At 38.7% G+C, this 22,323-nt stretch overlaps 1 protein-coding gene across 2 annotated transcripts; it reads right to left on the reverse strand.

Annotated features, from left to right (window-relative positions):
• Positions 1 to 500: 500 nt before the first annotated feature.
• LOC101170876 (cAMP-dependent protein kinase catalytic subunit beta) lies at positions 501 to 16,222 on the reverse strand. 2 transcript variants are annotated; one of them, XM_020711131.2, is made up of 11 exons: positions 15,901 to 16,190; positions 12,890 to 12,898; positions 12,193 to 12,254; positions 11,983 to 12,111; positions 11,769 to 11,867; positions 11,590 to 11,672; positions 9,959 to 10,085; positions 9,772 to 9,867; positions 8,328 to 8,450; positions 8,075 to 8,239; positions 501 to 1,896 (listed from the first exon to the last, which is right to left on the reverse strand). In XM_020711131.2, exons 1-11 carry the CDS (start codon positions 15,944 to 15,946, stop codon positions 1,771 to 1,773), a joined length of 1,065 nt encoding a protein of 354 aa, XP_020566790.1. In that variant the 5' UTR covers positions 15,947 to 16,190; the 3' UTR covers positions 501 to 1,770. The 2 variants fall into 2 exon arrangements, with proteins under 2 accessions (XP_020566790.1, XP_004079429.1); XM_004079381.4 differs by lacking the exon at positions 12,890 to 12,898 and having other exon boundaries at positions 15,901 to 16,222.
• Between the last annotated feature and the right edge of the window lie 6,101 nt (positions 16,223 to 22,323).

The following is a 22,323-nucleotide window of genomic DNA, read 5'->3' on the forward strand; positions in this document are numbered from 1 at the left end:
ATTTATTTTTCTAGTTTAATTTTAATATTTTTGAGCGCCAATCGTTCGTGATCATTTTAAATCAGATCAACATCTTTCACTTTTTCATATTTAAAAAAAAATTTGTGTTAAAGCATTTGATAATTTACAAATATGAAGTAGACTTACCTTGTAATGCCATATTTAAAATAAGTTTTTTGTGTGTTTTTAAATTGATTACAGAGTAAAGCTTTTCACCTTTTAAAACGTGTTTAAATTGACTACATTTTGGCCTGCTTTGTTAATATTTCAGTCACACAAACTGCCTGCCAGCATTTCACTTTAAAGCTTTTATCAGATCTCAGACGACATTCCAGCCTCATCTTCCATCTCTTCATTCTGTTTGTTGCTTCATTTGTTGTCTTTTTACCTTTAGATTTGCTTTAATATCGCATTTAACATCAAAATCCTTTCCATCGATAAAGGTATGAAGATGAAGATGAAAAGATGAAGCCTAAGAAAAGGAGTACAACTCAAACCTCAAGAGTTTTAAAAATAAAATTTATTAGCATCTCTAATGTGTATAAATAAAAACATATATGAAACAATGCATATACGTATAATGCAATGAGCTCAACAATAACAAGATTATATGTGATATGACGGAGCGGTCTTTCGTTTAGCCAGTGCATCGTGAGGAAAAGTTTTTACCTTGAATTCAAGCTTTCAAACACATAACTAGAAGTTGCAAATCTACATTCTTTGATAAGAATGAAAAACTTCAGGGGCGGTAAAAGACAGGAGATGGTATATTTATTATTTTTGCCATCCTGCTTCTTGGGTTTTTTTTTTTTTGAAACATTTCTCATTGTGGATTACGTTTTCTCGTTAGAGCTAATAGTGTTGAGGTACAAAACCCAAACACTGTTCACACGGGTTGTTGCAACTTTACAAAAACACTCAATAAAAATCGCCTTTCATTCTTTTCCATTTACAGAAGTCTCACTGTTCCACACAGACTCGTAACAAAGGGTCTAAAGCAGACCTGAAACCTAGGGATTACATATTAAAAACAGTGACAAAGAAGAAAAAACAAAAAAACAATATAGCAAATGATGACGTTTACGTGGAACTAAGACCCAAAGGGATCACACAAACAAGTGAACCTTTGCTCTACAAATGCAAGGTTTGTCATTTTCTGCAGTAGCGTGCTGTGCCGGGGTGGGATGGTGGAGCGGAGAGCGAATGGAGGGGGGAGGAGTCTGAGGACGTGACTCTCTAAGGCAAAGCAAAGAAAGGAAATGGCCTCTCTTTCTTGTGTGACTCCGATTTTGTTTCCTATTTGGTCATGCTTTAAACGCCGCACGTGTTCGGACGTCTTTCAACTGACGTACAAACCACAGAAGTACCTCTGATGTGGACTTTTAGTTACACACTGCTGATGGTGGGAGGGAAGACACAAACAGCCACAGGAAGGTCAGTGGCGAGCGTAATTGGCCGCCGCTTTTCCTGAAAGTCAACGTATGTCAAACTGGGGTTAAAAAGAGACCAAAGTAAAAAAAAAAAAAAAGAAAAAAGTATGCATTCAAAAAGAAAAGAGTGATGTGTCTGCTTTAATACCCAGGTGTATGAGACAGTGAGAGGTTATGGGCACCTGAGGATTGTGTTGACCTCATTCAGCCATATGTGGCCTTCGTGGAATGAAGGGACTACGTAGATTTGAAAAAAACACCGTCTTTGCTCCATCCCAAGTCTTTTTGAAGAGTGCAAAGATCCCACTTCATTTCCCTGATATATCCACTTTCTCGCCTTCTAAAACTCCGCAAACTCCTTGGCGCACTTTTCTGTTAGAGAAACGCGGATCTCCTCCTCTTCGTAGTCGTCAAAGTTGCTGGTGTCTCCGGGACCTCTGCACTTTGGTATGAAAGGGGCTTCCACCTGCAGGAGGAGGCAGATTTAGACTTACTTCTACACAAAACCTCAAAGAACCTGCAGCACAACAGGACTTTTAATGCTTTCGCTAACGGCCCACTCTAATAAAAATTGTGTTTTTAAGCATGTTCTTGTGGTATTTTTCTGAACATGGAGGACATATATATAAAGAAAATTCGGGTTAAAATTCTATTTCTGAGTATTTCTTTATTCAAATTGTCGTGAATCAGGAGCAGATGAAAAGAATACGGTTTGAAAAAGATCTTATTTGTGAGAGAAGCTAAGCTTAACGCTGAAAGCTCTCTCAACTGTCCTGCCCACAACTCAGAGGCATATATTTAATAAACTACTGTCGCTCTTTAGAAACTATGTCCTAGAAAACAACACAGGTTTTGGACTGCTGCCTTTGCGCTGCGCCCGCCGCACAACTGATGCTGCAGGAGCTCAGATTTGTGTCTGTACCGTCCACTTTAACGGACGCACCTCTGCCGCGCAGCGTAATTCTAACCTTAACCCTTCCTCTGGGTCTGTGCGGTCAAGAAGAAAGTTCAGCACTGGCCTCACGAACTTGGGAAATTACGTGCGAATGGTCATTTTCTTTCTGGCATTTAATTGTATTCGCTGTGTAAATGAATTCAACAATTATCCCTGTTTCTGAGACTGTCAGTGATGTTTTTGACCCTTTAATTAAATCAAACAAAACACCTTCTTATTGGGCTCCATAACATTGATTTGAAGTAATTCTCTTCAACAGTCAGCTTTTTAAGCATATTTTTCCCTGAATGAATGCTTGTTTCTAGCTTTTTTTTTTTGTTTAAGATTTCTTGTTGAGTAAAAATGACTTGCTGTATAGACAGAAAATTTGACTATTTTAAGTGATTTTCTCTTTAAGATTATTTTTCTATTTTTAGGCTACTTCTTTCAGCAAAGTCAATGGTAAATGTTAATAAGGGAATTAAACCTTTAAAAAAAACATATTTTTGGGAGGATTAGGACTACCCAGCTTTAGACTCTATTATTGGTCCTGTAATATTCAATGTATGTCCTTCTAGGATGGAAAAACCAGACCTGATTGGGAACGGTTGGAAAATCAAGCTTTCTTCCCAAATACATTCAAGTCACTGCTATTTTGTACATCAGATCTTTTTAAATTTAAATGCCAGAACCCAATAGTATCTCAGTCCCTTAAAATTTGGTCCCAGATAAGAAAATATTTTAAATGGAATTTTTGTTCAGTACAAATGCCATTGACCAACAATCAAGCTTACAAATTACTGTCACATCTACTCATCCATCTATCCATCCATCTTCCTCCGCTTATCCGGGACCGGGTCGCGGGGGCAGCAGTCTAAGAGGAGATGCCCAGACTTCCCCCGCCCCAGCTACTTCCTCCAGCTCCTCTGGGGGGACCTGAGGCGTTCCCAGGCCAGCCGACAGATATAGTCTCTCCAACGTGTCCTGGGTCTTCCCCGGTGGGACATGCCCTCTCCTGGACGCCTCCAGGGGGCATCCGGACTAGATGCCCGAACCAACTCAACTGGCTCCTTTCGATGTGGAGGAGAAGCGGTTCTACTCCGATCTCTCCGCGGGTGACCGAGCTTCTCACCCTATCTCTAAGGGAGCGCCCAGCCTTCCTACGGAGGAAGCTCATTTCAGCCGCTTGTATTCAGGACCTCGTTCTTTCGGTCATGACCCATGACCCATAGCTCGACAAGATCGACTGGTAAATTGAGAGCTTTGCTTTTTGGCTCAGCTCTCTCTTCACCACAACGGACCAATACAGCGACCGCATAACTATTGATGCTGCTCCAATCCGCCTGTCAATCTCAGGCTCCGGTCTTCCCTCACTCGTGAACAAGACCCCAAGGTATTTAAGCTCCTCCACCTGGGGCAGGGACACTCCACCCACCGAGAGATGGCAAACTACCTTTCTCCGGTTGAGAACCATGGCCTCAAATTTAGCGGTGCTGACCCCCATCCCAGCCGCTTCACACTCGGCCGCAAACCGCCCCAGCGGAGGTCCCGGACTGATCAAGCCAACAGGACAATATCATCTGCAAAGAGCAGAGAGGAATTCCTGTGGCCCCCAAACCAGACCCCCCTCCGGACCCTGGCTGCACCTAGAAATTCTGTCCATAAAAACTATGAGCAGAACCAGTGATAAAGGGCAGGCCTGCCGGAGTCCAACATGCACCGGGAACAGGTCTGACTTACTGCCGGCTATGCGAACCAAACTCTTACTGCGGTCATACAGGAGTAAGTCACATGATACATTTAAACAATGGGGTTCTAAGGGGATCCACTTAGTTGCAGATTTGTTCATAAATAGGACCTTCTCTACATTTGACCAATTAAAACAAAAATATAACCTTGATAACAAAGATTTTTTTCAAATATTTGCAGATGCGTGACCTTACTAGGGCAATTTTTCCCTCCTTTCCCAGTCAACCAGAGGAAGATTTTACTCTAAGATCCATTGAAAAAGGGCTCCATAATCTTTTAAATATTGAATGTACCAGTACATTGGATCATCTGAAAGAAGCCTGGAGTTTGACAATAACACTAGTGGAAGAACAGTGGATAAGGGCTCAGCAACAAGTTCACTCCTCATCAGTGTGCAGCAGACATGGTTTAATCCAGTTCAAAATCCTTCACAGACTGCACTTGTCCAGGAAAAACTATCAAGAATGTTCTCAGGAGTGGACCCTTCATGTCAACGTTGTGGACATGTTCCTGCCTCACTGTCCCACACATTTTGGGATTGCAACAAAATTATTATTGCAGTGTTTTTTCAACCTTTTTTGAGCCACGGCACACTTTAACCTTGATAAAAATCCAGTGGCACACCAGCATCCAAAAACTTTAAAAAAAAGGAGAAACTCAAAGTCTGTATTGATCTACAGCCCCTCCGCAATCTCACATGGATTTTTGTGATAATTGTGGCAGAAAAAGCTGGAAGTTGCAGTTGTTTTTTCTAAAATATGTAATAAAAGTTAAGTTAGAAGATTTAAAAACTGTCTGATGTGTCTTCGTTGCGGTTTCAAGACGTCAAAGGAAGACTCATTGTGCGCCGAGATGCTGTCACTTAACCCAATGCCTCATAGTGCAAACAGCCGCCGAACGGCAGACAGACTCGCATCTCTGAGATTCTTGTTTTGTTCACTTTTTCCACGGTCTGATACCGGATCCCGCGGAAAGCTACACCGCTAAAGACGAGCTTTAGCTGGCTTTTTTGTTGGAACTAAGCAATTTTATGAGCAGAATCGAAACAAGGAAGTGAAGACTTTAACCACTTCTGATTGGTCAGACTGATAACGTGGTATTAAGCCTCCAAGAACGATTGGTGGAGACTGTTAAAGGGGCGGGACTTTCCTGAAAACTATGGAAGCGATTCTGTAGCATAAATAAAAAGCAAAGTCAAAACCAGAAATGCTTTTTCGTTTTCAAAATGAAGCTGCATTTTTTGACTCAAAAATAAAAGGAAAAAGCAATCCACCAAAATGCTTTTTCATTTCCTTCCTCAACACAGCTTATTCTGTCACTTAATTAAAATTAAAATGAAAATGGTATTTGACATTTCATTTCCAAGACGTTCTCTGGTAAATGTGTAGCATAATTCATTTAGAAATGTCTAATTTGACATTCAAAATGGATTAATAGAAATGCTTTTAAATTTTCAAAATGAAGCTGCTTTTTTTGACTCAAAATTAAAATGAAAAAGCAATACTTCAAAATGCTTTATCATTTTATACTTCAACCCAGCTTTTTCTGTCACTTAATTAAAATGCTAATGAAAATGGTATTTGACATTTCATTTTCAAAAAGGTCCCTGGTAAATGTGTAGCAAAATTCATTTAGAAATGTCTAATTTGACAATTAAAATGGATTAACAGAAATGCTTTTGAAATGACTCAAAATTCAAATAAAAAAGCAATATTTCAAAATGCTTTTTCATTTTATACTTAAAAACCGCTTATTCTGTGTCATAATTAAAACGAAAATGCAAAGATATTTGCATTTTCATTTTCACATCCACCCTGGGAACCTGGGTCTCAATATTCATTTAGAAAAAGCATTTCCAGCGAGGAGGCGGGTTTTCTTTTCTGTTGCTCTTTGTTTTTCTGTTGTTGTTTTTTTTATATTGTACTGTTTGTATTGTTTGCTGGAAAAAAAAGAAAAAACAAACAAACAATATCACATTAGACACAAGTGTCAATCAAAAGTAATAATAATAAGAATTTTCCTTTTTGTTTGTTTTTTAGAAAGAAATGTGCTTTACCTTTTGAAAAAAATCGCAAAGCACAAAGTGTCAATATTTTCTTCCTACCAGAATAAAATACACATTATTTTGCTAAAATTTTGGTTTTATCTTTGTAACTAAAGCAGATTGTTATTTAAAAAATATATTAATTACATGTCTATACAGGATGCTAAAGTCCAGATTTCTCTTGCAGAAATCTCCCTAAATGTAAAGCTTGTGGGTTTCTTTCCTTCTAACTCATCCATCTACCTCCATGAGGGTTGCATTTCCTAAACATAGAGTTTGTTTAGCTTTCATTAGAAAAGAGAAAAAGAGAAAATAAGGTATATTTGTGTACAAAACAACACGCTTGACTGGTGAGTAGCAAAAGACTGGCTGGGAGTTCTGCTTTAAAAACGTTATCACACGTATTACAATCCTTTAAATCACTTCATGCTCCTCTACTGACAGCAGAAAAATCCACAAAAGTCACTGAAATATTTTCCTACATGGACGTTGAACTGCTGTTCAACAGAAACATCTGGTAATACAAACTAAATCAAGTGAAGTTCACATCAAGCAGCTCAACCTTTAGAGTCAGACAGTAACAGAACTGTCAGTGGGACCTCCACACCTGCAGCAGGTACTTTGTTCTGCTCGTCTGAAGTTTGGAGGAGGATTTCTCCAGATCACATCTTGCAGCTCCTTTCAAAGATGTCGACAGGATTTAGATCGGAGCTCATAAAAAGGCTCTTGACAGAAGTACGGTGTTTTTCTTTAGCCGTTGGGGTCAACATCCTGAAGGACCCCTCATCACCTGTGACCCACACCAGGTAGAGCATTTCAGTGCCGATGGATTTACGGTTTCACAGAACCCTGAAGATTCAACACACTCTGATGACCAACGAAGCGTTTATTAAGGATTCTGTCCAACAGCTTTTCAATAGAGTCTTCTTATTTTATTTTATGCCGCTTTCTGTGACTTTTTCTTTGGTAAACAGACACTAGGCCTGCACAATATACCGCAAATTTATCGTTATCGCGACATCAAGCTGTGCGATATCGCAAAAGACAGCGAAAATTGCCATAAATGGTTACCTTAAAGGTCCTAAAACAATCTTAAAACAATCTTATAGCAGTATTTAACAAATCCCTTTATGTATTTGACCAATCGGATGGAGCCCTTTTATGTTAGATGTTCGTCTCCTATGTCGACCAGGGTCATTTGGAGTATAATTTTTAAACTGTTGAAATGAAATGGGAGTGATGTTTTTGGTTGTTTTGCTCTTTGTTTTCATACCGCATATTATATCGTTATCGCAATATTAATCACCAATATCGCATATCGTGGGTTTTCCTCATATCGTGCAGCCCTAACAGACACCAACCAATTAATCCACACATTTATCTCAATTTATATTATTTTTAATCTAACTGAGAAATAAATAAATGCAACACCAAAAAAATAATAAAAATAAAAGCTTAAAATATCATTAAAGACCAACTTTCATCTCCATAAAATCAAATCAATTACTTCAGTTAAAAAAAAAAAAAAAAAGATCTTTTCTATCATGTATGACGTCCTTACAGTAAATGCTTATAGGAGGAGACATTATGGAACCAGTTTTAAGCAGAACTTGCGATAAGAAATCCATATTTTATCCAGTAAACAAATCCCAGTTTTAAAAACACTAAGAAATAAAAGTAGAGGAATATCATTTGGACATTAAAGAAATCACCCGATGGATGAGAGTCAACTCAATCTGAGCTGAACCTGCAGTTTCATTAAGACAAACAACCACATTTTCCTTTTTATCTGTGCAGGATTTCAAAACAAAATGTAAGACTGTAAAAATGTACATTTCCCTCCAATCAATCCTCCAAAAAGCAAATCCGCTTTTAGGAAGATAAATACGACAGCAGTGTTGTTTTGGGTTGTTTCACCTTTCGCTCGTAGATTGCGATCCAGTCCGTCGTGGCGAACCATTTGTGGCCTTTGATGTCATTGACTCCGTTCTTCAGGTTGCCGTAACGTTTGGTCAGGTCCACCTGCAGCAAGTTTCTCAACAGGTCTTTCAAATCCGAGCTGAAGTGGGAGGGAAATCGCACCTGAAGACGGAAGAACAGAAAGGAAAAGCTGCATTGAGGTTTCTCTTCTGCATCAGTAAAACGTCTCCTCATCTAAAGGCTTTCTTACCTTCCCAGACACAATCTTTTCATAAATCTGAATAGGCTGATCTGCGAAGAAAGGAGGATAACCAGCTGCCATTTCATAGATGAGGACGCCCAGAGCCCACCAGTCCACCGCTTTGTTATAGCCCTGAAACGCGGACGCCAAAAGTCACTGCGCTGTTTTATCCCCCCTGATCAGCAAAAGCATTTCCTCTCTGTGAGTGTTGCACACTAACGCAGCAAAACAGAGCACATAATCATGCATTCCATACAATATTTAAAGATTGATCACAAAGTATAGCAATTAAACCTCATTTGATAAATGAGTCCTTTTGATTGGTGCATTTTCTATCATTAAAAAAAATCAACAGGTATTAAAAATGGTTTATAGACATTTTTGAACAAAACTATGACCCAACAAAAATCTGACAGATGGACACTTGGACTTGAGTCCCAATAATGCAGAGTATTGAGGTCTGGGACTTGTAAACAATGTTTCTTTTGTATATTTTCTCTCCAGGTGTAAAAACAAAACCCTTTGCTGTGAGGATGTAGAAACACCAACCGCCTGTTATCGTGTTCACACAAGCCGTTTAAAATTTAATGACAATGAATGTTTCATTTAACTATATGCTTTAAGACTTGGAATTTAATGCGAACACTTGGCTTTGATTTTGAAAAAAACTTTAAAACAAGACATAAAACAAAAACAAACAACTTTCAGATCACAATATTTCCACATGTGACAGAACTAAACTATTGAAATTCATTTTGATTTAAAAAATGAATTTTCTAGGGTGGCATTTCTATTGTAAAGACACATTTATAGGCTTCTGGAATGAGAAGTTCATCTTTATTAAAACCATCACATCATTTACTGGGAAAACATTTGTCAAACCTCAGATTCCAACCTCCTGATTCCTAGGAGATTCTGATTGTTTTCTCCCATAAAACTACAGCAGATAAAAAGTTCTGAACATTTAACTGCAGGTCAGATTTATAGAAATACAACATACTTAGTTTTTGGTTTTTAACTGAAAAGCTGGGTTTTTGAGAAGGACTTGGTTTTAAAAGAAAATAACTCGGTCAAACCTCACTTAAAAAAATGTTTTAAAAAAAATCTGTTAGAGTTTTTCTTTATTTAAAGTTTCTTTTAATAGTTTTGCTGCAAATCCAGATTTTTTTTATTCAAAGAAAAATCCTAAATGTGTCCAAGTTAATTCATTGGGCAGCTTTTCATAACAAAAAAGTTGTTTTTTTACTACAAATTTGAATTATGAGTTAAAATTGTGTGAAATCTTGTTAAATCAGAAATTCAGCGACTTCTGTATTTTGGTGAATATTCACAAACGTAACACAAGACAGGAGAAGAAAGTCGTACTCACTCAACAATAAGACAACGTTGCCGTTTGGTTTCACATTAAAGCAAAAAGGCATTTGAGCACCAGAGCAATAAAAGCAGTACTTGCTTTGCTGAGAATGATTTCAGGGGCCAGGTACTCCGGTGTTCCGCACAACGTCCAGGTTCTCCCTTTTACTCGCTTGGCAAATCCAAAGTCTGTCACCTGGAAAAAAGGAGGGGCAAACTGTCGTCTGTGTGGCGGGAAAAGAGGAGCCAGGTGACAAATAAAAAGAAATCCGAGCGTTGAGGTTCACCTGGATGTAGCCGTGATGGTCGATGAGAAGATTCTCAGGTTTTAGGTCTCTGTAAATGAGATCTAGCGAGTGTAGGTATTCAAATGTCAGCACTATCTGAGCAGCGTAGAATCTTGCATGTGGTTCACTGTAAAGGAAAAGAAGAAACGTTACAGACACTTCAGGCCAAACAGATTAAAAATCAAAGGAAATAATTAGAAGAAAACTAAGATGCTCGGGTATTACTACGGCCCCTCCCTCCTCTGCTCACCACCAACATGAAGGGCACTTCAAGCGCTTTTATAATATGCAAGAAAGTTTCTTTGTGTACGACCGCCATCATCATGAGCACTGTCGCTACCCGATCCGTCCATGCATGCGCAAAAATTACATCACTTTTGCTAAAGCGTTTTATGGTCAGAGTTTAACAATAATAACCTCTTAAAATGTTTATTTAAAACGTTTATTCTGTATTCATGTTTATTTTTAATGTTGCCAAAATTCGAAAGAAGAAAAAAAAAAGTGTTAGACATCAGGGCTGCACAATCCCACAAAGGACTTCAGGTAGACTACGAATGTTTTCTTCTTCTTCTGTTTTTTGTTTGACAGCAGCGTACGCCCCAAGTAAAGGGGAACCAGCACCACCTACTGACACTTTATTGATGCTGGTAATGTGGACACGTTACAAAAAGTAAAAAGGATCAAACAGAGAGAATGACTCCAAGGCGGTCTTTCTATCACGCATCTTTGAGATTTTAATCGTCTGTGATGACAACACGATATGGTTCTACAGTGTTGCATTTAGGCGACATTCTTTTATTTTTCGGAGCTGCAATCCAGTCGGGGGAAACTGTCCGTTGTTAGGGAAAAACATAAATTCTTGTGATCACAGAGTTATCTGCTGTTTAAACAGCTCTGACTGTCGTCAAGGAAGCAGAGCTGTCGTGAAATGTACGAAAATCATGGGAGTAAATCTAAATTAAACTGATTAACTGTTTGTCATGAGGAGGAAGTGACGTAAATTGTGCGTGGACGGTTCGGGTAACTGTTACAGGTGGGTAGCGACAAGTGCGTCTTTAGCGAGGTTTCAGCAACTTACGAGCCCGAGAGATCAATTTGGTTGGACAACAGGTTGCTTTTTGAATCACAATCCCGTGCTGCTTTACTGGTGACGGCTTAAGTCATATTTTGTCTCTGACTGTACTTACCTTTATTGTATTTGCTTGATAAAACTTCAGGGAAATATTTATTCATTTTCATTTGACCTTAAAAGATACGCTACAGCGCCAAGGAACTCTCTGCATTTTTAGATTTTGTTTCAACTTATTCCAAAGATAAGTCATTTCATTTGTGCTTTTTCACTTTTTTCAAACTATAAAAAATTAAAAGTAACTGTCTATTAAACTTTAAAAAGATGCTGCTGAGCCTGTTGCTCGCTGCACTGATATTTACTTGTTTTTTAAATAATCAAAGTTTACTGTTGGCATTTGTTTTATTCCAAATTATGATGCAAACATGAATATTGGCTCCAAATATCGATTATCGGCCTTAATAACAACTAATAATCTGTATGGGTCCTGGAACAAATAAATAAAAATGCACATCGGTGGATCTCTATCCGGGAGTGGTAAAAACAAAAAGAGGACCCTCACCTGAACCTCCCAATTCGTCTTAGGTGTGAGAACATCTCCCCTCCTGGAACGTATTCCATTACCATGTACAAATTGGAGTTGTCCTAAAAAGAAGATTAAAATTAGAAACATTTTATTAATGTAAAAATGATTTTATCTGTATATCTGGGTTTTATTTTTAAAGGTTAACCACACCGTACCTTAAACGCGTACTCAAGTCTGACGAGGAACGGAAAGCTCACAGCTTGTAATATCCTTTTTTCATTTAATGTGTGTTCTATTTGCTTGAGTTTCACCACCTGAAAGAAAAATAGATTGAATAGAAGTATTTACTTAAATTGTTGTACTGCTTTAACACCAACGCATTCATAAAAATGTGAATGAAATAATCATCGATCAAAAACAGCCACCGACCTTCTGCTTGTCCAGTATTTTCATGGCAAAGTATTGCTCTGAGCTTTTGTGTTTGACCAGCATAACTCTCCCGAAGGAGCCTGTGCCCAGAGTCTTTATTCTGTCAAAGTCTTCTAGACACGTTGTGCTCTGTGAAGAACACACCACAGAACATGAGAACACACAGAAACGACCAATGAGAAGCAGCGATCAACCTCTCACCAGACTGACCTGTGGTGGGCATTCCCATTTACGTAAGAAATCTTCTTTGGCTTTGGCAAGAAACTCTTTGACTGAAAATGGGGAAAAAAAAAAAAAAAAAAAAGACAGACACAGTGAGTATACACACACTGTTGGCTACAAATAAATAAGATTTGGGGGGTTTTGGTTAAACAGGCAAAAAGACCAAACACTATCAGAGGAGAAGGGACAGTCGGGAAGAACAGTTGGGAACAAAAACCAACGGTGTGAATGGGAGTCAACTCTCATCTGGATATTTTTATGCAAAAAAAGAAAAAGTCTTTGTTTTAGGTTTGTCTAAAGAGAGGGCAAAACACAGACAACATACAGGCAAATTAGTGATGCATGCCAAGAAACTCAGCACGGGTTCTGTTATTTAGTAGCCTTATTCAAAAAGGGTGAAAAGAAACACACCGTGAAAAAAATCCTCTCTCTGAGCATCTTGTGCATCACCAACACAGTTTGTGGGAAGGCTATTAAACACAGATTAAAATGGTGGGCAAAGACAAACCAATATGAATGGGAAACACGGCAAACCGCAGATATCCAGATCGAGAGAGTGCAAACAACAAAAAAAACAAAAACACCACTTATTATCAAAGCACGCCGAGCAGATTTCACTAATGCCATTGAGCCACTTTTGTTCTGCGTTTTTTTTTTTTCTCATCCGTCTGAGGGGCCGGCATACCAAAGGTGTCTATTGATCACCAAGGTTACGCAGGAACAATCACCCACGTGGATGGGATGATAGAAGAGAGCACAGAGAGAAAGACAAGAGTTCATGTGCAGGAAATACATCACCACAACAAGCATGAAGCATCTGACAACACGGGCGAGAACCAGCAGAAGGTTTCTAGCAGGAATTTAAAAAGATAAAGTGTGGAAGTTGAAAAACTGGCGTGTCTTGTTACAGAAACCTAAGACATGCATATCAGATCAGATTGAAGAGATAAATTCTGCAAAACACATATGTAAAACCACACATCCTGTCAGACCTGTAAAACGTTTTCGTCCACTCTTTTACCAACAACACATGCAATGTTGCAATGAAAAAAATGAAATGAGGATAAATAAAATATGTAAAACATTGAAAACAGTCATCCCTCGTTTATCGCAGGAGTTATGCTCTAAAAACACCCACGAGAGGTCAAATCCACAAAGTAGTCAACTTTATTTTTTAGCTATAATTCTAGATGTTTTAAGGCTATAAACCCCCATTGTAGAAAAATGAATCCAGTATTAAAGAAAGAAACTAAAGATCTGCTAGAGATTGGAGATTTTTGCAAATCTTGCAAGCTGAACGCATTCTGTATAGAAGAAACATCACAGAGATTGATTGATAATCGTCTACAGCCAATCAGGATACAATGTGCTGTAAAAAGAAAAAGAATGCAAAATTGCACTAAAAAGCTGGAAAAAAAACAGCGAGACCACGAAAAATGAACCGCGATATATAGCGAGGGACCACTGTGCAGATTTTAAAAACGATAAACATGAACGTAGACGATTATCTACTCTCTGACAGGAAACAGCACTTCTTAATATGTGTCAAGCTTTTGACCAATTCAAGTGACAGGAATGAGGGAACGTGATTCTCACGTCACAATTTAAAATCCATAGGTAGTTTAAAATATTGCTGACATTTTTTAAAAGCAAATAAACATATTTCATCTATAGGAACCGGGGGGTGACATCAGTGTAACAGAAAAACACACCAAAAAATATGTTCAGTGGTCCGCTTGGTCTTTTATTTTTAAGGAAAAGTGGGTCTGGGTTCTTCTGGGTTAAAAGAAAAAGTAAATTGTTTAATGAGTTTTGTTTACTTTTCCTGTCAAACCAGAAAAACACAGAAACACGGGTACTGTGAAAGGCCATCGGTGTCATGGCGGCACAAGTTAAACCTTGCTGTCCATCCGTGACTGCGCTGATGATCTAACTGTTGCAGCCACTGACCTTAGTGTACAGTAAACACCAGGCGCTGTAGGTTACCTGGTTGTTTGTCGGGAGCAGCTACGCTAGAAACAAATCTGCCAGTCAGGGCACCGTGTCATCTTAAAACAGGTTTAACAGTTAGCCGCCGCACAAGATACGGGGATCACAGGTGCGTTTAAAAGAAAAAGAGTCCCGATTCCATCACTAATCTGATCATCTCTGTCTCCGGAGAGGCTGCTGGTTGGATTCTTGGTTCAAGCATTTTAAGCAGAGTCACAGCAAAACCTTGATCTTTTATCAAAAATATGAAGAAGAAGAAAAAAATCTGTGAAAAAGAAGAGGTGCTTTCCATCGTATTCGTACGTTTGTGGTCATCAGAAAACACAATAAATCTCAACAACTTTCACGGTTTACGACCAGGTATGAGGAAACAGTTCTGATTTACTACTGTGGTGTTCAATGATGATCAGCTGCACACATCAGACTATATGAGCGTAAAGTAACACTGGCCCAGGTCCAGTTACGTCAAACCTTTCAAAGCTTGTAATACCCCCTTATCCTCTGACGAAGGTCCGATGACAAGCTGCTCCAGTCAATGACAAGCCGAGTGTGAGAAGTGAGCCCTGATGGACCTTCACCACGGCAAGATTAGAGAAGAGCTTCAACACAAACACAAGTGGGGGGGGGGTTCGATGGTGTTGGGTTTTTGTTTTTCTTCTTCTTAAGCGTGTGCACACATCTGCCACAAAGGCAGTAGTAAGCCCCCGTTTTATGAATGGAAAGAAGGGATTTGTCATTTCTTCACCATATTTGGTCATGGCGCTGTACAGAGGGAATGTTTTGTTTATGCGCCTAAGAATAAAACGTGGCACTGAAGCCAGAGGGGGGGGGGGGGGGGGGGGCAGTTGCTCACCGACTTCAAAGTGAACCGCAACGCCCGTTTACTCCAATTAGTCACGGCTCTTGGGCTTCATTTAAAGTTAAGTTTTACTGGAGATTCGAGATCCAAATTTCTGTTCAACAGCTGGCTCTGTGCTGATGATGATGATGATGATGGTGGCGGTGAGCCCGCAGCCAAAAGGCACAGCGAAAGCCACATCCCCCTGCTGTCAGGCAGAGACAGAAGCCCGGGATGACACAACGCGAAGGTGATGATGCCTTCAATGTAAACACGGCCAACCAAACGGCCTCAGGCCGGACACAGGAAATGACCGCACGCCGGGGCTAACGGTCTCGGCCCTAAATAGCTTCCAAGGGGGAACGAGGGGCCTTATGAGGGCTAATCCCCCCCCTTCAAAGCTAAAGTTAGCAAGCTAGCTCCTCTCCAGATTTCGTTACCGACTAGCAGCCAACACAAACTTTCAATTATAACATTTTGGGTATTCATTAAGATTCATATCTTTCGGGAGCGTCTTTTTTTAGCAGCGTGTTTTTTACTTCGTCTCTCTGCTTCTCTCTTCCCCACTCCCGGGATGCAAGACAGCAACACAGTCTCGGGGTTTCCAACAACTTACTAATTCTTTAAATACTGTGATTTCAATAATGTGCAAAAAAACAACAACATTTTTTTTCACGCCATGAGAAGGGACGGGTTCGCGCAGAGATGGCAGATAACGGAGGAATGAAGTCGGGTTAGCGGCCGGCCCTCACCGCCTCTACAGCGGTTTCCAGCAAACGAGCGCGTCGCCGCTGTAAAAAAAGTGTCACCGGCGTCTCTGATGGTGGATGCTAGCGGAACACGGCGGCCCGCTCCCGGCGCACACTCACCGCTCTCCAGCTCGTTGCCCTTCTTGGCTGTGGCGGCGTTCCCCATGGTGTGGAAGACACGGCGGCCGCTCCGACTTAGAGGAGGAGATGGCGGCGGCGACGGCGGTGCAGGCTAGCTAACCTCCCTTCCACTTGATGATTCGGAGGTCTTGGCGTTTCCTCCGGTGAAACGGACAAACCACTCTCGCTTTCTACTGGAAATGAGGGGAGGTGATGTCTGGAGTCCCTTCCGGCGGTCCCCGCGCGCGCCCTCTCCCGCTCCTCCTTCCCCGTGAACGGTTTCCGCTGCTGCTACTCGGCTGCTGCCTGCTCGGCTGGCATGGAGCTAGCGGTCACTGGTGTTTGTGTGACTAAGCTGCTCCCCGGCCCTCAGCTGCCTTCACGGTGGGCTCGGATTGGCTCCACGAGTCGGTGACAAGATGCTAATCCGGGCTTGCTTCCGCATTTTTAGACTCGTACTTTGCAGTTGCTTTACTTTTATTTGAGACATTTTATTAAGAATCCAACTTCAATCTGGAATTTCATACCAAATTACATTTTCTCCAAATTAGGTGGCATAAACTTTCTTTTATTCTGTAACTATAATGTACAAAAGATCCCAATTAAGCTTTCTTGCTTCCATAAACAAATGTTACTTTCCTTGTCACTTATTTACAAACACCATTGTTTTCCACATAGATACGACATATGGAACAATAAAGACATTACATATAGACCTAAATCTTTATTTTATCCATCATGGTTTAATCAAAACATCCTTTTGGTCCATCAGCTGTTTAATTCAAACGGATCTTTGATGTCACATGAAGAATTCTGCTTCAATTATTCCATCAAAATACCAAAAACTGAGTTTAACATTGTTTTGACAGCAATTCTTAAATCTATTACTATGTTATTCAAAAGCTCATCATTGCAGAGTCCAACTTTATTACCAATTGATTCAACTAAAATAGAAATAGGCCAAATTTGTTTTTCTTCTTCACGTAACACAAATCACCGTATACGCTCACTCTTCCAGAAGGATGTTGTTTCCATTCCCTACGTAGTTTCTTTTTGGAATAATTTAGTTTGTCATTTAGAATGGAAAAAGATCTGGAAAGCGAAATACTTTTTAACCAATAAAGTGAAAGAAATCTCATTCAAACTGATCCAAAAATTCTATCCATCCAAACTATATCTGCAAAGGTTCAAAGAAAATATTGATGTTGCCTGCTCTTTCTGTCAAGAACACCCTGAAGATGTTGTACATTTATTTTGGTCATGTCTCTTTTCCACCACTCTCTGGTCTAAAGTTTGTCATTTCATTTCCGCCCACATTGACCGTGACTTTCGCCTGTACTTAGAAAATGTTATGTTTGGCCTCACCCACTGTCCATCTCATAAAAAAGAACAATTGTACATCATTAACCTTTTGTTGTTTTTATGCAAATGGCACATTCATAAATCAAAAGTTACGAATCATACCCCTCATTTCTCAAACTTTATCAATGAGTTCAAACAATACATTAACACAATAAGAAACTCTGACAATTAGAAAGCCATCAAAACATTTGGTCTGTGTGTCAGTTCCAATATATCTGCGTAAAATGAAACAATAACCCCCTGGCTTGTTCTTTCGTTGTTGCTGTTTAACATTGTTTTGTATTGAATTGTTACATTCAATAAAGTTCGAAAAAAAACAAACAAAAAAAACCCCTTTTATTTGGTAAAAGGTCTTTAAATCATCGCAAAATGCATGTTTAGAAGGAGAAAATAAAAGCATTTATCAAAGCAAATGACAACCTTAACGTATTTCCAACTTTATTTTATTCAAATTAATTCGTAAAGGCCCATTTAAGTAAAAAAAAAAAGTATTATTCTGACAAGAAATCTAAAGGAAGTTGTTTTTTAAAATGTATAACTTCCGTCTATTCTAGGGTCCCAAATAAATAAAGAAACCTACTTCAGGGACATGTCAACAATCTATTCTGTTTATTGTTTTTACACTGCTGCTTTTAACACAGTTAACCTTAAACTTATCTTTATATAAATATCCCCTCTGACTCCCCAGTTTGAATACTTTTTTATCTTTTTCCCTTAAAAAAAAAGCTATGTTGTTTCTACTTGTTTTTCTGAAACGCTATACCTTGCTTCTTGGTTCATTTTTTTATTTTTTTTTTCCATATATTATTTGTTATGAATGAATTCTCTTTAAGGTGTTATACCATGCTATTCTGAAGTCTTTTATAGTTAATATCCACGGATATGATAATATTGTAACGACCCAGCCGGATATATTACCTTTAGCGCACAAATGAATCATTTTTTTAAATTGGAAGGGGCTGTTCTCACTGGTCTATTTCAGTTTGTGAGAACCCACTCGTTTTCATGGATTGAAAGGGGACGCAGGTTTTTAGAGGGATGCTCAGAGATGCGTGAATGGATCAAAATACCACTTTGGGATATTTGTATAAAACTCACAAAGATGATCCAGTGATTTTCCTGACCTTTTTTTTTTACCACCAAATATCATATTATTAGAAATGAGCATTATAATACACATAAAAGCTCAAAAAATTGATTTTGCATGGTAAAGGTCCTTTGAAACCCGCTCAGAAGTGTTTTCAATTAGAAGATCCACTCCAATGAAAATTGTGTTTTCTGTGTTTTTAACATGTTCTTCTGGCATTCAAAGACTTAAAATTGCAGTTCAGAGTATTTCTTTCTCCAAATTGTTGTGAATCAGGAGCAGACAAAAAAATGCCTTTAAAAAGCTTGTAGCAGTGATGTGAGTGCTACAATTGGTGGGCCACAAGCTCCCTGCTCCGCTGCATTCTGATGCATCTACTCTCAGACAAATAGATCCACATGCGTCCTCATTTACCTCGTCCGAGCTGCCATCTGGCTCAGGACTGTACAGCTGGATAGGTCCATTTGCTCGCCATTTTTGTTGCATGACCCCAATGTCAGTTTGGGGTTATGCGGGGCTGTAAGCTAGCGGAAGAACGCGTAAAAACAGACAGATGATAGTAAATGGGGGCAGGCTTACTCCACACCAGCAACCCCGCCCACAATATAGAGGCTAAATTCTAATGAACTTCTGCCGCTCGGCTAAAACTGTGACCTACAAAACAACACAGGTGTTTTGATTTTGGCTAAAAATGGCATAATCATAATAAAAAAGACCCCTGGCAATGCTTTTAGAATACCGATAGATTAAAAGATGACTGGAGTGGGACTTTAAGAACTATAAAATCAAAAATTAAAAATGACAACAAAAAATTACAAAAGGCAATAAATATGTTCAAGTCAAATTGAAAAAAAGACAAATGGATAAAAGAAAAAAAGATGAATGAAGAAATTACCATGGACCAACACACTTTTGTTTTTCAGCCCACTGAATGTAATATATATTCATGCATTCTATATAATATTTTACTTTACTGGTGTTTTTAAGGAATTCTAACGCTTTTCTGTTTTTACTGTCCATCACTGAACACTTGTTGTTAAATAAAAAAATTAATAACTGTTGCCAGGATTTTACAGGATCTTTTTTACGGAGTGGATCATTTAGAAAAGAAAAAATAAATATGTGGTTGGAAGAGCAGCTCTTTTAAACTTCAATGAAATTTCTTTTTTTGTTGTCATCCACAGAATTGAATAAACTTTATGTTTGCATCATGTTCTGCAGGCTGTCCTTTACCAGGTTTTCTATTCATTACTTCCACTTAATCTTCTTTGTTTTAGGGTCAAATTTGCTCTCCAATCAGTTTTCTGTCAATTTCAGTTAAAGTAACATGAACAACTCTAATCAATAAACATTATGAAACAACAACTTATGGAAGTTTTAACAAACTTCTAATGTCCTTGGGAAATGCTAACACACAGGTAGACTTCAAATACCAAAAAATGTTCCTTTTTCTGAGCTTGTTTGCCCCCAAAAAACACTCATTTGGATATTTTTTAAACAAATTCTTTAGCAAATGAGCCCCCTGACAATGGATCTGGGAATCCATTATGGTTGGGCTGAGTTATGATTTACAAGCTGTCACCTTAGAGGCACAAAAACCTTCTTCTTAAACAAATCCATAGAGACAGAAAAACCTCCACGGGGTACCTGTTCCCTGAGGAGCTTTTCAACCCCCTGGCTTTCCTAAGGGAGTCTCTGAAACTGTCTGTTTTTGAAAGTGGCAGTTGAACCAGGGTTGCCACAACCATCAGCATCTAAGGAAGTGGCATTTTGTAGTTCCTTTTGAAATCAAATTAAAGATGAAGCTCACAGTTTCAACATATTTAAACATTTTAAGTTCACAAAGAGACCTACCTGCACGCCGAGTACCCCTCTGATGACGAAATTCAAAACAACCACTTAATAATGTGTCCTTGCTTAGTAAAAGTCAATCCAGTTCCACCGCCTGCACACACTTTCCATTTGAATCGGTTAGTTCAAAAGGGGCCCAAGTCCAAGAGGTTTGTTTATCCAGGAAATGATTTTAATTGCATAGCTTAAAGGGAGGCTACGCCAAATAATTAATACTTTACCCAGATTTAGCATCAGTTCATAGCTTACAAATGTTATAATAGGAAACACTTCACTTGTATCATTTCAGAGGACTAGCAAACTAAAGTCTCTGGACTTGGGCCCCTCTTGAATTAAACAGGGGCGCTGCCATATTGAATAACTAGTGCTGCCATCCATGGGATAAAGCTAAACCCATGCAAGAGAGGCCCAAGTCCAGGAATTTTGCACTTAATGCAGTTTAAATGTCTAGCATAGTCAATACATTACAACCGACTTGGAACTTTTTTTGCACATAATCAAATAGCTTTTCCCTTGAAGACCAGAGAACATATAATACCTCTATTTTGAAAAATTGTGGACTTGGGCCCCTTTTTAACTAACCAAAACTTCAAACTTCTTCCAGATGTGGTAAACTTATATTATGCATTTTTGCAAGAGTTTGGAATTAAGTTCGAAAGTTGTGAGATTTCCTAAAACTCTAAAACTTGTTCCTGGTTTTTTGTTTAACCCCCCACCCTAAAAAAAAGAACACATTATTTATGTGGTGTATTGTTTAATGTAACATTTTTCTACGTTGTTTTTTAATTGTAATTTTTAATAGTTTATTGTCAACTAATACAGATAAACTAGGGTCCAGGAAAGGGAAAGATTTATCATCTGCTTTTCAATCAAAGATGATCTGATTGATCTTTAATTAGGGCTGAAGGTAGGGGACGGTTTGTTTCATTCACACTTTGTCAAAATTAGTCAGATTGCATTCTCATTGCACACACATGCAATACACCCACTGCAACTCTTTGATCACTTTGATGAATTGAGATTAAAGTGTTTTTTCTTTTAATTCAGCAGAGTTACATCAGGTCATGTTAGCTTTAGTTTCAGCAGAGGTGCTTGCAGACTCGCTGTTCTGTTACAGCGAGTCTGAAACAAGTGGCTGCAACCCAAATGATTAAAGCTGATGTGAAGGTGCCAATGATAAGGGGAAAGCTCACGTTCGTTGCCAACAAAACAGGAGTATGAACAACATGCCAGTTAAAAAAGGCATTTTAGGTTATATCTTGCTTTGTGATCTAGATGTAGGGTCATCTCATGGATGCTGCTGCTCAAATCCTCGGTTTTGAATCGGATAACTGAGTCAAGCCTGATGGGGGTCAGCCAGTGCTGGTCTTCAGCCATTAGTAAGGCAAACTATTAGACAGTTTTTACTGAAGATTAAAGCAGATTGAAGGAGTGCTTCATTTTCATCATGGCTTTTCCCTCTGCAAAAAGAAAAAATAAGCAAAATGATTTTGTTTCCTTTGAAACAATTTTTTCCTACTGCGGTTCAGGTATGAGCAGGTATGAGCATGTGCCAATACAGACATTTATAACCTTTTATCAATGATAACTCTCATATTTGTAAAGGAATAATACCCTTTGAGGTGTCCATCATCATAAATTAACGAACGATGAGGAGGCGTGAACAGTCAAACGCGATGTGGGGGACTGTTGTAATGGACACCATGAAGGGCATTATCCCGCCTATATACAGTCACTTACGGGACAAAAAAAAATCAATTATTAGTACTTTCTAATCTTGTTATTTTTAAATATTTTTTCACAAGAAGATGACTATTTGATACGTCTTAGTATATATAGCTGGTGTGTGAGGACTAACAAGTGGAGGAAAGTGGCATACTGTATTAGTTCTACGTTAAGTTGAGTGAGACAAAGGTACCATTTCAGAGGGAAAATTCACCTTCTACTGCTTGTTTTTGTCCAGAGATGATGAAGCAAAATGTGTAGTTTTCTAAATCACTTTAATTGCAATACATATCTTCCGATAACTGTAGACATTAAATGTGCATCTATAAACAATTTATTTCATTAATTAGTAATAAAATTATTTATAAACACGTATTTACTTTGCATTAAGCAATAAG

This window comes from Oryzias latipes, chromosome 17 (assembly GCF_002234675.1).
Source record: "Oryzias latipes chromosome 17, ASM223467v1".
Classification (NCBI taxonomy): domain Eukaryota; kingdom Metazoa; phylum Chordata; class Actinopteri; order Beloniformes; family Adrianichthyidae; genus Oryzias; species Oryzias latipes.